Source organism: Sphaerodactylus townsendi, linkage group LG09, assembly GCF_021028975.2.
Source record: "Sphaerodactylus townsendi isolate TG3544 linkage group LG09, MPM_Stown_v2.3, whole genome shotgun sequence".
Lineage (NCBI taxonomy): Eukaryota > Metazoa > Chordata > Lepidosauria > Squamata > Sphaerodactylidae > Sphaerodactylus > Sphaerodactylus townsendi.
Window position 1 is genome coordinate 3,316,889 of NC_059433.1, and position 14,705 is coordinate 3,331,593.

At 45.0% G+C, this 14,705-nt stretch overlaps 1 protein-coding gene across 6 annotated transcripts in view; it reads left to right on the forward strand.

Moving 5' to 3' along the window:
• The window catches only part of TRIO (trio Rho guanine nucleotide exchange factor), a 312,768-nt gene that overhangs the window by 284,791 nt on the left and 13,272 nt on the right, over positions 1–14,705 (forward strand). For 4 of the 6 annotated variants that reach the window (XM_048507596.1, XM_048507598.1, XM_048507600.1 and 1 more), the window contains 6 exons: positions 876–1,123; positions 3,255–3,393; positions 7,434–7,461; positions 13,009–13,171; positions 13,868–13,989; positions 14,079–14,157. In XM_048507596.1, coding sequence (XP_048363553.1) covers positions 876–1,123; positions 3,255–3,393; positions 7,434–7,461; positions 13,009–13,171; positions 13,868–13,989; positions 14,079–14,157 — 779 coding nt within the window. Of the gene's footprint in view, positions 1–875; positions 1,124–3,254; positions 3,394–7,433; positions 7,462–13,008; positions 13,172–13,867; positions 13,990–14,078; positions 14,158–14,705 lie in introns of those variants that run through there. The other 2 variants (XR_007245439.1, XM_048507601.1) reach the window with 2 other exon arrangements.

The window sequence follows — 14,705 nt, forward strand, 5'->3', positions numbered from 1 at the left end:
AATGGGAATTACATCAATGATGGGAAGAATATAATGATTGCCAAAATATTGCTTCCTTGAGTTTTTTCCAGATATTGTCCTGGGTAAAAGGAATGGTATCTATCCTCCAGATCCAGGGCTAGCAACATTTTGTCTCCAGAATAGTTGTGTAGAAAATGTTTTTAAATTCTCCACAAGCTCTGATTTTAGCTTGAATGAGAAAATTAAATCTGTAGTTTTCGGTGTATTGAGGGCTACTGTGCTTCTTAGCAGTATAGGTAGCTGAAATGGGTTGTCGATGTGTGTGTGTGTGGGGGGGTGTAATTGCTTTGTATGGAAATCTGGAATCTGGGCAAGGCCCCTTTCCCAGGTAGCTGAGAGGCAGGAGGCAGCATTGTGGGATGTCTTGATGCTGTGAAGCATCTGTCCCTCTTGGGTCGTCCGCCCCTGGCATGAGGGCCTGTCCCTGCTGTGGACGGGCCCAGTAATGGCAGAGCAGGAAGGGGGTTTGAGACTTCAACTAACTGGTCCCAAACAAACACAGAAAAGAATTTGAGAGCCACCGTTTAACAATCATTGGCTTATGTGATTAGTACTAATAGCAAGAATTTCATGCAATACTAGACAAATAGTGCAATCCTGTGCTTTGTATGTAATGACTCCATGTACCAAGTAACAGCACACTTTTTTTTTTAGTTCTACAATCCTTAGCCTCCCAGGCCATGTAGTTGGTCTCTATGGTCAAGGTTCGCCTCAATGTAAGCTTGTTGAAATGGATGGACTTCTGTATGCTGATGTTGTGGAACAAAACATAGAGGCTCACTTTTGTCTCTGTTCAATTTTTTCCTTTCTGTCCTCCTTTTTTCTACCTTTGCATCTAATTGGCTCATCCACAGAGTGAAAGTAGCAGCAGCAGCAACATCTCCACCATGCTGGTGACACACGATTATATGGCAGTGAAGGAGGATGAGATTAATGTCTACCAAGGAGAGGTCGTGCAAATTCTAGCCAGCAACCAACAGAACATGTTTCTGGTGTTCCGAGCCGCCACCGACCAGTGCCCTGCCGCCGAGGGCTGGATCCCCGGCTATATCCTGGGGCACACCAGCGCAGTCGCCCTTGAGAACCCCGATGGGACAATGAAGTGAGTGTCTGGGGTACTTGACATGCCTGTGCTTTCCAGAGCAGTAGAGGCCATAGAATCTGTTACGGAAAAACCAAACAAGAGCTCTGTGGCACCTGAAGGCTACCATATTCATTGAACATTGATTCTCCAATACTTACAGCATGAAAATCTTGTTGGTCTGTAAGGTGCTGCTGGACTTGACTCTAGCTGCTCTACTGCAGGCCATCCTGGCTGTCCTCTGAGATAACTGTATTTGTTGTGGCATAAATTTGTGTGGACTAGGTCCTACTTGATCAGATGTAGATGTAACATATAGTTACAAAGGGAAATTTCAAAGTCTAGACCATGTCTCAGAACAGTCTTGTTTTCACATTCTGTCTTGCTTTGTAATGACATCCAAACTTCATATTGAAAGCTTTTGATATTTGGAATAGGGTATTGTAATAATTTGGAAAAAGATCAAGGAACTGTAATCTTTAATTCTTGGGGCAACTTTTGTTTAGTGATGAGGTGTAACATCCTGTGAGTTCTGATAGTAAACCCCCCCCCCCCACCTTGTTGCCTTGCTCACTGACTTTTAACTGTCTCAGCAAGGGAAAAATTCAGCATTGGGAAATTGGAAAAAAAAACCCCAAACATCTTGGCCCACTGTCATACATAAATTAATCATGACACAAGTTATCCAATTAAAATAAGCAGTCGTGTGTGTGGTTGGATTGTCAGCGGCGAGGAAAAGATGCTAGAATGGCTTAGCTGGCAAAGACTGGTTGGCTGATAAGAGTAGATACTCCAAAGGTGAAGAGCAACATCTAGTCCAGGGGTAGGGAACCTGCGGCTCTCCAGATGTTCAGGAACTACAATTCCCATCAGCCCCTACCAGCATGGCCAATTGGCCATGCTGACAGAGGCTGATGGGAATTGTAGTTCCTGAACATCTGGAGAGCCACAGGTTCCCTACCCCTGGACTAGTCTGAATGTTGTGTAACATGTGGAGCATGCACACAGCCACAATGAATGAAGACAATGTAGGATGTGGCAAGGGATAGATGGAGCCTATCACATGATATTTCAGTAAGGACAAAGTGTCTTACTTAAGAGGGCACAGAACAGGAGACTCGACAGTCCTGGCTTTCAACGCCCCAACATCTGACACTTGACCCTCGTCCAAAGAGAGAACCTGCAGAATGCCTTGTAAAAAGCATGTCTGTGAATTGAATCTTGTGACCGTTCTGAATGCAAAATGCATCCTTATGAATGTATAACCAGCTTTTTTCTCTATATGAAAAGTAGACAGTTTCCAGCGTACATGATCATGGTGGGGTTTTAAAGTTTCACACTTTGATAACAGGCTTATCCAGTAAACGGCAATTGCTATCTGTTCTGCATTTCTGAGGCTTTAGTAGCCACATGCATTTTATAGACTGTCGACCACCCTTGTTGGTCGACGGTCTGTCTGTCTGTTGCTTTGTGTAGCAAGTAGACATTCTGAATTGCATGGACTCGGGGGGAAATTACTTGAAATTTTTTCAAAGATCCCGTTTGTACCAGGTTTCTATAAGCCGGCAGGTGGAGGTGGCGGGGCACCTCTTTCTGGTAACACATAATCAAAGGAGTGCCATCAATTGGTGAAATTGGCTAATGCTGATCCATTGGCATTTCCCCACCTGTTCTTTCTCCAGCCACTCTGATGATAAAGTGGCGGCATGCTCTCCTGCTTGGAGGGGAGGGGCTAATGCTCCCCTCCTTCAAGGGAAAGCTTCGTCTGGAAGAGAGTGAGCCTGTGCCCCGTTTTCAAAAAGTGGTAAACAGCAGGACTGGATGCTGCTCCCTTCACATAGAAAACTAGGCACTGGTGGAAGGGTTGCAATCCAGCTTTCTTTCAGACATATGGAGACTGTGATGATGTGTACATGAATACAATATTTATGCAGGAATTGTCAAATATATTTTAATAGAAAGTCAGTTGGGGAGCCTTTTGATCATCTATTTCTCCAGTTTGTCGGCCGCACACGTTCTTCTTGGAGGTGGGCTCTTGAATATGCTGTCCTTCAAAGCTGTTGCTTTACGTGCTGATTTAAAAGACATTTCTAAGGCAAAATCGCCTACAGGAAGTTTCAACTAATTGCAGCGCCTTCATTTTTGGCTCCAGGAAGTCATCCTCTTGGCATACAGCGCTCCGTCTGAGGAAGAAATCTGAGAAAAAGGATAAAGATGGCAAAAGGGAAGGCAAGTTAGAAAATGGTTATCGTAAGTCCCGCGAAGGCCTTGCCAACAAGGTTTCCGTGAAGGTATGTCCTCCCTGTATTGTGTCCTAATACAGATGATATTGTGTGGATCATTTTCGGGAAACAGCTGTATTTGTAACTGTGCATCTGAACATCCTGTGCAGCATATTTGTCTTGTCCTGGGTGTGCTTTCTGTGGGAGCGGAGGAGAGCCTGGTGGCTTAAGGGGAGGCCTCTCTCCCCCAGGCCCTTTCCCCAGCTGTTCCTTAACAGTTCCTCAGACTTCTTCAGCTGGCGGCTGAGCTGAGTGCAACATAGAATCTTAGTGGAGATCTCCCTCATCTTTGTGTTTCTTATCAGTCTGGCATTTATAAGTCTCCTTAGCTTCACACAAGGCTTTCTGCTGAATATTCCCCAACCAGACCAGCAGATCTCCCCCCCACCCCCCACCCCGCCCTCCTCCACAAAAGGCAGTGGCTTTCCCTCCTGTCCATAGACCACTTTAAAAGGAGATTGACTGGTACTTTGATGAACAGAATTATTATAAGCATATTCAGCAAATGGGAGCAGGTCAGTCCAACTGTCCTTATAGTAGTTGATGTTACAGCTTAAGTGCTGCTCAAGTAGCTGGTTCACTCTCTCCGACTGCCTGTCACTTTCAAGGTGGTGGGCAGAGCTTAGCCCCTGTTCCATCCCCAATAACTTGAGAAAGCAACACCAAAATGTGGACACAAATTGAGCCACTCTGTCTGAGATTATTTTGCTTGGGACCGAATGTAACCTGTAAATACACCTGACAAATAACCTGGCCAGTTTCTGTGCCATGGGAAGTAGTTTCAGAGAGGCAAAGTGGGCTTGTTTAGAAAAGATATCCATCACTACCCAGATTACTGACTTCCTATGGTTTGGGGGAAGATATGTAATGAAATCCATAGCAATCACTGCCCAAGGTCTCTGAGGAGCCTCCAATGGTTTGAGCAGCCCCTGGGGCTTCCCCTGGATCCACTTAGCCTTTGCATGCACAGGTCACCCCCAGACATAAACCTCCACATATTTTCAGAGAGGTTTCCACCAAAACTGTCTGGGAGTCAAATGCAAAGTCTTTACAAATGGAAAGTGTCCAGCAGACTTGGAGTCACGGCAGACCCAAAGTACCTGTTTGCAGAGGGTTTCAGGAACGTAGATGCAGGACCCTGGCCACAACAGTCTGTTCTTCTCAACTAGCAATGGATGCCTTGAGCAGTTCGGCCTCTTTGTCACCCTGCAGGGCCTCATGAATTAGTCGGGGCAGGGGTCCCTCAACCCTAACCATCCTCATAGGATCCCCTGTGTGGGTATCAGGTCTTTGGGATTGGGTAGCAGCATTTGGGGCTTGCAATTGCCTGTGGGTCACCAACCCCAACCCCAGTTGTTTTGGAGTGAACACGATACCAACCACCTCTTCCCACTTGTTGGCAGAACAAGGCATCATCTGGAAGGTATTTCTGAACTTAATTAAATCTAGAAAAGAACTGAGCCTGATTTAGTTGTTTTGTAGTCAGCCTTTGAGGAGACAGTGAAGCCTCCAAGTTCATAAGATCAGTCCACGCTTCAAAAGCGTAAGAGGCTCCCTCCAACTAATGGCCCCATGTGATCAGTGCCAACAGAATAGTCCTTTTCCGACATAGCCCAATTCCATTCAGTTATTGAGAAATTGCAAGACATGTGGGCACACCGGCACAACTGTCCATCCTCCCCCTGCTGGAGGAGGAGGAGACCTCCCATAGCCACATCACTGGCATCTACCTGCACAACAAAAGTTTTGGAAGAGTCAGTATACCATAATATGTGCTCCAAAGTAAACAGCTTCTTTAACACCTCAAAAGCACTTTGACGCTCAGGTGGCCAATCCAAATGGCCCCCAGGTGCCTTGGCTTTCAACCCCTTTCCCTTAGTTTTGAGTAGGTCCGTGAGGAGGAACACAGCATGGGTGAATTGAGGAATAAAATCAAGATAGAAACTGGAAAAACCGAGGAAGGACTGGAGCTCCTTGTGCAAGGAGCTTCCCAATCCACCACAGTTCGTGCCTTCAAAGTCAATTAATGGCAGATAAGTAAACAAAAACATAACATCACAGCATTCCAATTAGCACAAGTTAGAACCATTTAAGATTACACCATTCAAAAATTTGGCTACAGCTTCCAATACCCCGTAGCAATGACTGTTTAGAAGAGATATAACCTTTATCCGTTGTCCCTTCCCTTTCACGCAAGAAGGGGGTTATATACTTTTCCCTATCTTGAACATAGAAGGGACAATATAACAACATGTGGGATACAGATTCCACACAGTCCTGGTCACATGGGCACTTCCTATCTTTATATGGCATCCTTGTTGGAGGGAGGAAGGTAGAACAGTACACCTAGCAAGAGTAACTGCCCTACGCCACCGAGCCTCAATCAATAGGTGAAGATATCTGGCAGCCGTTAACCTATCAAAGGGGATTCCCCAAAACACCGGGGAGCAGGTTTTATTGGCTGCCTCCACCATCTGTTGGAATTCTCTGTTGAAAAGTCTTCTTAATAACACTGAAGACCTCTTGCTTCGTTAACATTAACAATTCATCTATAGAAATTCCCAGGTCATTGAGTTTAGTTTCAATTCTGGACCACCACTTGGTAGAGTGGAGAATAGAAAGAGCCTGGAATGTAAGGTCAGATTCATCCTTATTGAAGCATATTCTGGCCCAAAATTTAAATGTACGACTTCAGGCCACCAATGTTGGCCTGTTTTGAGGCACACGGCTGCATAGGGAGTTGAGTGTGGCAAACCGAGGATTTTATAGAGAAAATGTGACTGGACCCTTTTGACCTCTCTATTCCATGCCCCAATCCAAATAGGAACCCCATAGAGAATTTGTTGGCATACCTTGGCATTAAATTCTCTCAATGCTGCAGGGATATATCCCCGACCTTCCCCATATAGGAAACGTACAATGGCTGTGGCACTCAATTTACCGGCACAGATAGCCCGATTCCTATGAAGAGTCCAGGAGGCCTGGTGGTGAAACGTAAGACCTAAATATTTATATGATTGGACCTGTTCAAAACAGTTTTGTATTATCACCCATTTAGTAGGTTTCCATTTATGAGTGAAAGCTGCGATTTTAGATTTGTCCAAATTAAGCGGTAGATCATTAAGAAAACAATATTCTATACAGCAGTCCAGGGCTCTCTTAAGTCCTATTCTTGAGTGCGAAAGAAAAACCGCATCATCAGCTAAAAGGAGCAGGGGATAGTTTGTGCCTTGCCCAGGTCCATCTCAATTCCAACTGCCAATATCCAGTAACCCAGGAAATCCTGTTTGTCTCTGTGGAACTCATACTTGGAGAGCTTCACATGTAGGGAATTGTTGTGCAGCCTCATTAATACAGACCATATCAACTGTACATGCTGCTCCAGGGTCTCCATCCAGGTAAACCACGACTCCTTCATTGATCCCTTGTTGATCAGGGTCATAAAGCCCCACGAGCCACGTGGCAGCGCCTTCTTCTGACAGGGCTCCCACATAGTGTGCATGACTCCCCTCAGAGGTGAATCAATCTGCCCAGTCATGCATGGAAGCTGCCAGCTGGACCATGAAATGAGGTAGCTTCTCAGCGGCTCTATCAAGGGAGGCTTTCAACTCCTGACCCACCTCCCCATCCTGGCTCCCCATCTCGATTCCTCCTCACTGAGTACTGCTTTTTTTAAGGGCCTGGGGAGAAATCTAGAATCTGGGATTGTTTCCTAAGGGGAGGGGGGTGTAGAGCAGCGTAGAAAACCTGGACAGAAAGGACTTCCTAGTTTTGCTGGCCCAACTGCAGAAATGTTTGAACTCCAGGCAGTAGTCGGGGAAGGTTTCAGCCTCCCTATTGAGTAAAGGCAGCTTTGGCAGGGTTGGTGATTCATTTGCTGATCGTAAGACCACCAGGGAACATCTTTAGTGGCACTGGTGGCTCTTACACCACATTCCATGCCACTGGCTCTGGGCCACTGTTTCAGTAACTGGAGGGTATTTTCAGTGTAAATTTTAGGGTCAAACTGAAGCTTTTCAAAATGCTAACTCTTAACTTCTTCTTTTCAGCTTCTCAACCCCAACTACATTTATGATGGTAAGCTGAATTCAAATTCAAAGATTCATCATGGTTAAATTATGCTTTCCCATTCTTGCTAAGGTGAATTAAATCAAGTTATGACCTTGCTCATCCTTCACAGAGCAGCATCTTGTTTCATTCTGCAACCCTTTAGGGATCTGCCATGCAGTCCCTCTTGAACCAGAGTCTCTGGAAGCAGCAGAGAGGAGTAGCAGTGGAGAAGAGGAGTGGGACAGAAAGGGCTAAGAGAGCTCTGGTGTTCTTTTTGGAGGGCTTTTTTCAAAGCCACATCTTTTTAACAGGGGTTGTTCACAGGGGTTTTCTTTTTTCTCTTTGTCCTGGCTGTGTGCTTACCCCAGGCTGCTGAGAGGTGGGACTTCCTATTAGCTCTGCTGCTCAGACTCTGGAAGCAGCAGCTTGCATGTAACAGCACCCACAGGTGTTTTACTGAATAAGGATGTATTTTGAGGGATAGTAGACGGTACAGAAAGCTCAAGGGGAAAGGACTCATTAAAAGTTTATTATTTTAATATCTAAACAGAATTAGATATGAAGGCAGGAAGCCAGCAGGGGGGGTGGGGGCTTTCCAGTGTTTTGCACTGAGTGTCACATGTACGACTACTTACGACTGGGACAGAAGTCGTGGGTGTGCCCTCTCTGCAATGAGCTCCAGGCACTCAGGAAACGTAGGTGTTCTCTTGAATCCAAGATGTCAGTCCTGGAGAAGCTAAGAGAGGCAGAGAGGGTGACAAACAAGGCTTTCAGGGACCTAACAGCTGGGTCTCACTCCCAGGGTGACATCTCTTCAGATGTCATGGAGAAAGGGTCTGGGGGACGGAGGGTGCCAGTCTGAGGTGGTGGAAGATGCTCCCTTAGATGGGACCCCTGCCTCAGCTGGTGATCAACTATCCTCTCGCACCGAGGATACCCTCGGGGAGATGCGGGGGCTCATCATAGTAGATGATTCAATCATTAGGAATGTAGAGAGTTAAGAACATAAGAACAAGCCAGCTGGATCAGACCAGAGTCCATCTAGTCCAGCTCTCTGCTACTCACAGTGGCCCACCAGGTGCCTTTGGGAGCTCACATGCAGGATGTGAAAGCAATGGCCTTCTGCGGCTGTTGCTCCCGAGCACCTGGACTGTTAAGGCATTTGCAATCTCAAATCAAAGAGGATCAAGATTGGTAGCCATAAATCGACTTCTCCTCCATAAATCTATCCAAGCCCCTTTTAAAGCTATCCAGGTTAGTGGCCATCACCACCTCCTGTGGCAGCATATTCCAAATACCAATCACACGTTGCGTGAAGAAGTGTTTCCTTTTGGGTTGGGTTTGTGAGAGGCGTGATGACTTGCCTGCCTGGTGCGAAGGTTGCGGATTTCACGCTTTGTCTAGATAGGCTGTTAGACAGTGCTGGGATGGGATCAGCATTTGTGGTCCACATTGGCACCAACAACATTTGGAAATGTAGCCAGAAGGTACTGGATTTAGAATTTAGGCTGCCAGGTAACAGGCTGAAGTCCAGGACCCCCAAGGTGGCATTCTCAGAAATGCTACCTGTTCCATGTGCAGGGCGAGCTAGGCAAGCGGAGATACAGGATCTCAATGCATGGATGAGAAGGTGGTGTAAGGCAGAGGGTTTCAGATTTGTTAGGAACATTTTGGGATAAGGCAAGTCTGTACAAAAGGGATGGGCTTCATCTTAACCAAAAAGGAACCAGGCTGCTGGCGCTCAACATTGGCAGAACAGCTTTTAAACTGGTCCCTGGGGGAAAGCCAACAGGAGCTGAGGTGACTTTGGTTCGGAATACAGCATCTATGGGGATGCAGACAGAGAGGGAGGTTTTTCTAAATCAACCACATACAAGCGTGGAACATAGCAATGTGCATGTGATAAGTGATAGTGTCTACAAAGAGCTAGAGGGCAAAGCACATAAATCCCAGGTTAGGGACAGAGTCAGGGTATACAAGTGTCTCTATGCTAATATGCTTCAACCTAAAATGGGGTAGCTGGAGTACAGGGAGGTTGAGGAAATTATCAGAAAAAAAGATGGAAGTCCAGCTCGGCTAATGAAGAATACAAGAAGGAACACAAATGGTGGCAAAAGAGAAGCAAGTTAGCTGTAAGGGAGGCAAAAAAGGATTGTGAATATCAAGACCAGTAACAAACAGTTCTTCAAGTACATCCAAAGTAGGAAGCCAGCTAGGGAAGTGGTAAATCCGTTAGATGAAGAAGGAACAAAAGGTGACAGCGAGATTGCAGAGAACTAAAGAATGACAGGGAGATTGCAGAGAAGCTGAATGAATTCTTTGCATCTGTCTTTGCACCCAAGAGGAGGTGAGGAAAATTCCTGCACCTGACCCAAGCCTCTTAGGAGGCGAATCCGAGGAACTAGCAAAGATAGTGGTAGACAAGGAAGAAGTTCTGGCAGCCATTGATAAATTAATGCTACCAAATCCCCTGGCCCAGATTACATTCACCCAAGAGTTCTTAAAGAGCTCAAGCATAAAATTGCTGATCTTCTCACTTTAATATGCAACTTATTCCTGAAATCTGCCTCCATCCCTGAAGACTGGAAGATGACCAATGTCACACCAATCTTTAAGAAAGGATCTAGGGGAGACCCTGGAAATTACAGGCCAGTCAGTTTGACATCTGTTCCTGGTAAATTAGTCGAATCTATGATTAAAGATAAAATTATAAAACATGTAGAAAAGCAAGACCTGCTGAGGAAGAGTCAGCCTGGTTTTTGCAGAGGCAAGTCCTGCCTTACAAACTTATGAGAGTTCTTTGAGGGTGTAAACAGGCATGTGGATGAGGGGGAACCAGTGGACATTTCAGGGGATGAGATGGACATGGAAGTGCCCTTCTTGGGCAGATCTGAAGTCTCAAGATAAAACTCTAGGCTTTTTCCAAGTGAACATTTTCAATATTTACTGAAGAAAGTCATTAATACTCTGAAGGTTAAGAATGCAGATCCCACGGTGCCACCTAATGACACAGAACACTATGACACAAGAGCCTTTAAGCAACCGGCTAATCCTACCTCACGTTGCCCTTTTCCAAAATGCTTTTTGCAAATTGTCAAAGGAGAATGGGCATGGAAATACCCGAGTATGGAAATACCCTGAATGCCATTGCCATACATCATTACACCTTGACGGAGGAGGCCTTGGCCGAATTAAAGATCCTACTCATTGATGGCCCGGTGACCACTCTACATACAGGGGTCACCCCCCCCCCCCCAAAGAAGAGCGAAGAACAAAAACTCTCTAGAGGACATTTAGGAAGAGACAGTGAACGATCCGTGGGTCCTGAGAATTGTCAGAGGGATACTCAGATAGAATTTTCCTCCTCACCCCCCCAAAGTCACCAGAAAAGGCCGGGCCTTCTAAGGGAACCCGTCCAACCCCTCATCAGCACCAGGGCCATCGAAATGGTTGCTGTTGGTCAGAGGGGCTAAGGGGTTTACTCTCCACTGTTCATGGTTCCCAGGAACTTAAGAGAGTGGAAGACAATCCTAAACCTAAAACAGCTGAACCTGTGGGCAATCAAGAAAAGGTTTCGCATGAAGTCTCTACAAACCTTCTTGCAGACCATATAATCTTCACATCCCAATCCACATCTGCCATCACTACCTGTGGTTCTTCTTTATCAGAACCTGTGGTTCTCCTTGTCCTTCAGAGTGTCCTCGGCTCCCACGGTTTTTTTAAAAAGTGGTGGTGACCTTGGTGGCTCATCTTCATCAAAGAGGAATCTATAGTCGATAGTCAGCCTGACATTGATACCAGGGAAGTTTCTGGAGCAGATCATTAGACAGACGGTCTGCCAGCACTTAGAAGGGAATGCTGCGATCACAAAATATCAGCATGGGTTTCTGAAAAACAAGTCATGCCAGACCAATTTTATCTCTTTTTTTGATAAAGTGACGAGCTTGGTAGACCAAGGGAATGCTGTGGACGTAGCATACCTAGATTTTAGTAAAGCTTTTGACAAGGTGCCCCATAATACTCTCACAAGTAAGCTAGTGAAATGTGAACTAGACAATGTTACTATTAGATGGATTTCTAAGTGGTTGTCTGGTCGAACTCAAAGGGTGCTAATTAATGGCTCATCTTCATCTTGGAAAGAAGTGACTAGTGGGGTGCCACAGGGTCCTGGGCCCAGTGCTATTCAATATTTTTTATCAATGACTTGGATGGCGGAATAGAGGGCATGCTAATAAAATTTGCAGATGACACCAAATTAGGAGGGGTAGCTAATACCCAGAGGACAGAGTCAGAATTCAAAATGACCTAGACAGATTAGACAGCTGGGCCAAAACTAACAAAAAGTATTTCAACAGAGATAAATGTAAGATACTACACCTGGGCAGAAAAAATGAAATGCACAGATATAGGATGGGTGACACCTGGCTTGACAACGCTATTTGCAGAAGAGATCTGGGAGTCTTAGTAGACCAATAACTAAATATGAGTCAGCAGTGTGATGCGGCGGCTAAGAAAGCCAATGTGATTCTGGGTTGTATCAATAGGAGTATAGTGTCAAGATTGAGGAATGTAATTGTACCTCTCTATTCTGCATTGGTTAGACCTCACCTGGAATACTGTGTGCAGTTCTGGGCACCGCAGTTCAAAGGGATACTGACCGGTTGGAGCGGGTCCAGAGGAGGGCAGCCAAAATGGTAAAGGGAGCCCATGGCCTTCAAAGAGAGGCTTAGGGAGCTGGGGATGTTTAGTCTGGAGAAGCAAAGGTTAAGAGGGAACATGATAACCATGTTTAAATATTTGAAGGGATGTCATGTCGAAGAGGGAGCAAGCTTGTTTTCTGCTGCCTCAGAGACTAGGACACGGAGTAATGGATTCAAGGTGAAGGAAAAGAGATTCCACCTAAACATTAGGAAGAACTTCCTGACTGTCAGGGCTGTTTGACAGTGGAATTCACTGCCTCGGAGAGTGGTGGAGTGTCCTTCTTTGGATGTTTTTAAACAAAGGCTGGATCAGCATATGTCGGGAGTTCTTTGATTGTGTGTTCTTGCATGGCAGGGGGTTGGGACTTGATGGCCCTTGGGGTCTCTTCCAACTCTATGATTCTATGTTTATCCTTACCTGGACAATGTTCTTCTCAGGGCTCCTTGGGACAAATTCTGTGATAATATCTTATAGACAGGAAAAACTGCCCAAAATAATCTTACAGCAGCATTGGAAGAGCATGACATTGTGAATGGGTTAATTGAATTCATTTACCAAAAAATGTAAACATGGCATGAATACACAGTCTAATACTTCAGAATTAAAAATTAACCCTTATTTCATGATGAATAACTTGGACTATAATCTGTCTTAAACAGAAGACTGTATATCAAATAGAAAACTATTTAAACGATTTAAAATGTTAAAATCTATTTTTTTTATTTTAAAAAAATCATTGATTTTTTTAGTACCCCCTGGAGTGCCGTCTACAGGGCAGCGCATCAGTAGCTTCTTGCCTGAATGCTGTTAGATAATGATGAACAAGATGTAGAACTGTAGCCTTTTCATGGCTGTTGCTTCTTCCTCTTTCAGTTCCCCCAGAATTTATAATACCATTAAGTGAGATAAGATGCGAGGTAGGAGAGACTGTCATCCTTCAGTGCAAAATTTGTGGTCGTCCAAAAGCTTCCTTAACTTGGAAAGGTCCTGATCATAACACATTGAGCAACGACAGTCACTACAGCCTCTCCTACAGGTACGGCGGCTTCTTTGCTCTGCATGATTAGATCATATTAAGGTTGAACGGCATATGAAAGGGCAACTGGCAGGCAAGCGTCAATATATTTGGGAGGGTTTTGAATGTTCATTTCCTTTTGCCAATGTATCGTGACACCCACCCACACAGAGATGCTTGTATTTCTGGCAACTTCCATCTTGTTTTCTTGCCCAACATAATGGATTTTGATTTCCAAGCTGCTGGTAAAAGACTTTTTAGAATCTATGTGATAGGAAGGATAGTGTATAAATACATTAATTTGGTCTCAGAAACCAGCTTCAGTGGAAGCTTTGTAAATGTGATAGTACCAGAAATAATAAACTGACTCCACAACTGTGGCAGTGCAGAAGAAGGGAAGGTGTGTGGAAGAGCTCCTCCCAAACCAATGTCAGGATTGACTGCCCAGAAAATCAGGAGGAGGTTGAGTGTGCAGACAAGCCCGTGGCCTTGTGTGACTTGCACCCAACATCATCTCCTTTTTACCAAATGGTGCCTTGTGAGTAACTTAAATAAGCATTTTGTGATGTTTTGCAAGAGTGATTTTTCCGTACACACCAGGGGGGTTCAGTTGTCTTCAGAAATGCAGTAGAGCTTGTAACATACCAGAATCCTGATGAATGAACATCGTCACTTGGGATTTCACAACTTTTTGTGCTTACACTTTAAATTTTACAGTGATGTAGGAGAAGCATCTCTGAAAATCCTTGGTGTGACCACAGAAGATGATGGTATCTATACCTGTGTAGCTGCAAATGATATGGGTTCAGTGTCATCTTCAGCCAGTCTTCGAGTTTTAGGTGGGTTCATCTCTTTAGTGAGACAGAAGATGGACATAGGTGTGCTTTTTTATGGTAAATGCAGTGTAGATGTCTTTTCCCTCTTCCAGGTCCTGGAAGTGATGGGATCATGGTCACCTGGAAGGACAACTTTGATTCCCTGTACAGTGAAGTGGCTGAGCTTGGCAGGTATGGTTCAGTCTACACACATCATTGAAAGCTGAGTACATGTCGAGAGAGAAACAACTTGTGTGTGTGTCATATGTACAGCTGTACTTGTGTATCATGAATCTGCAATGACATATAGGGTGAAATTGGATTATGTTCTAAGTGAAAGGTTGGCTTGCAAACATGGACACAGTAAACAGACACAGATGGTAGTGTACGAATTGCAGTGCTCTGTTTTAGGTGTTTCTGATTAAGTACCTTAACATAATGCATGCATTACTGGGGCAGCATTTACCCCACCACTGCCACTACTGATCTGGGAAAGAACTGTGTAATTTATCTTCACTCTTCTGTCCATCCTCACTTTGGGGACTGCATTTCTGATGCAGGCCAGCAGTGGTGAGATTTCAAGTGTCTAACACCGCAGGGTGGTGTTCCAGCTGTTGCCTTGAGCATGTTCCCTCTCAACAATCACCTGATCGATGGCCAACGTCCTCTCCCTCAGTTCATTTTTGCTTGATTGCTGTATCTCGCCACTCCTATTTAGGCTGTGATTGGCAGGTCAGCAA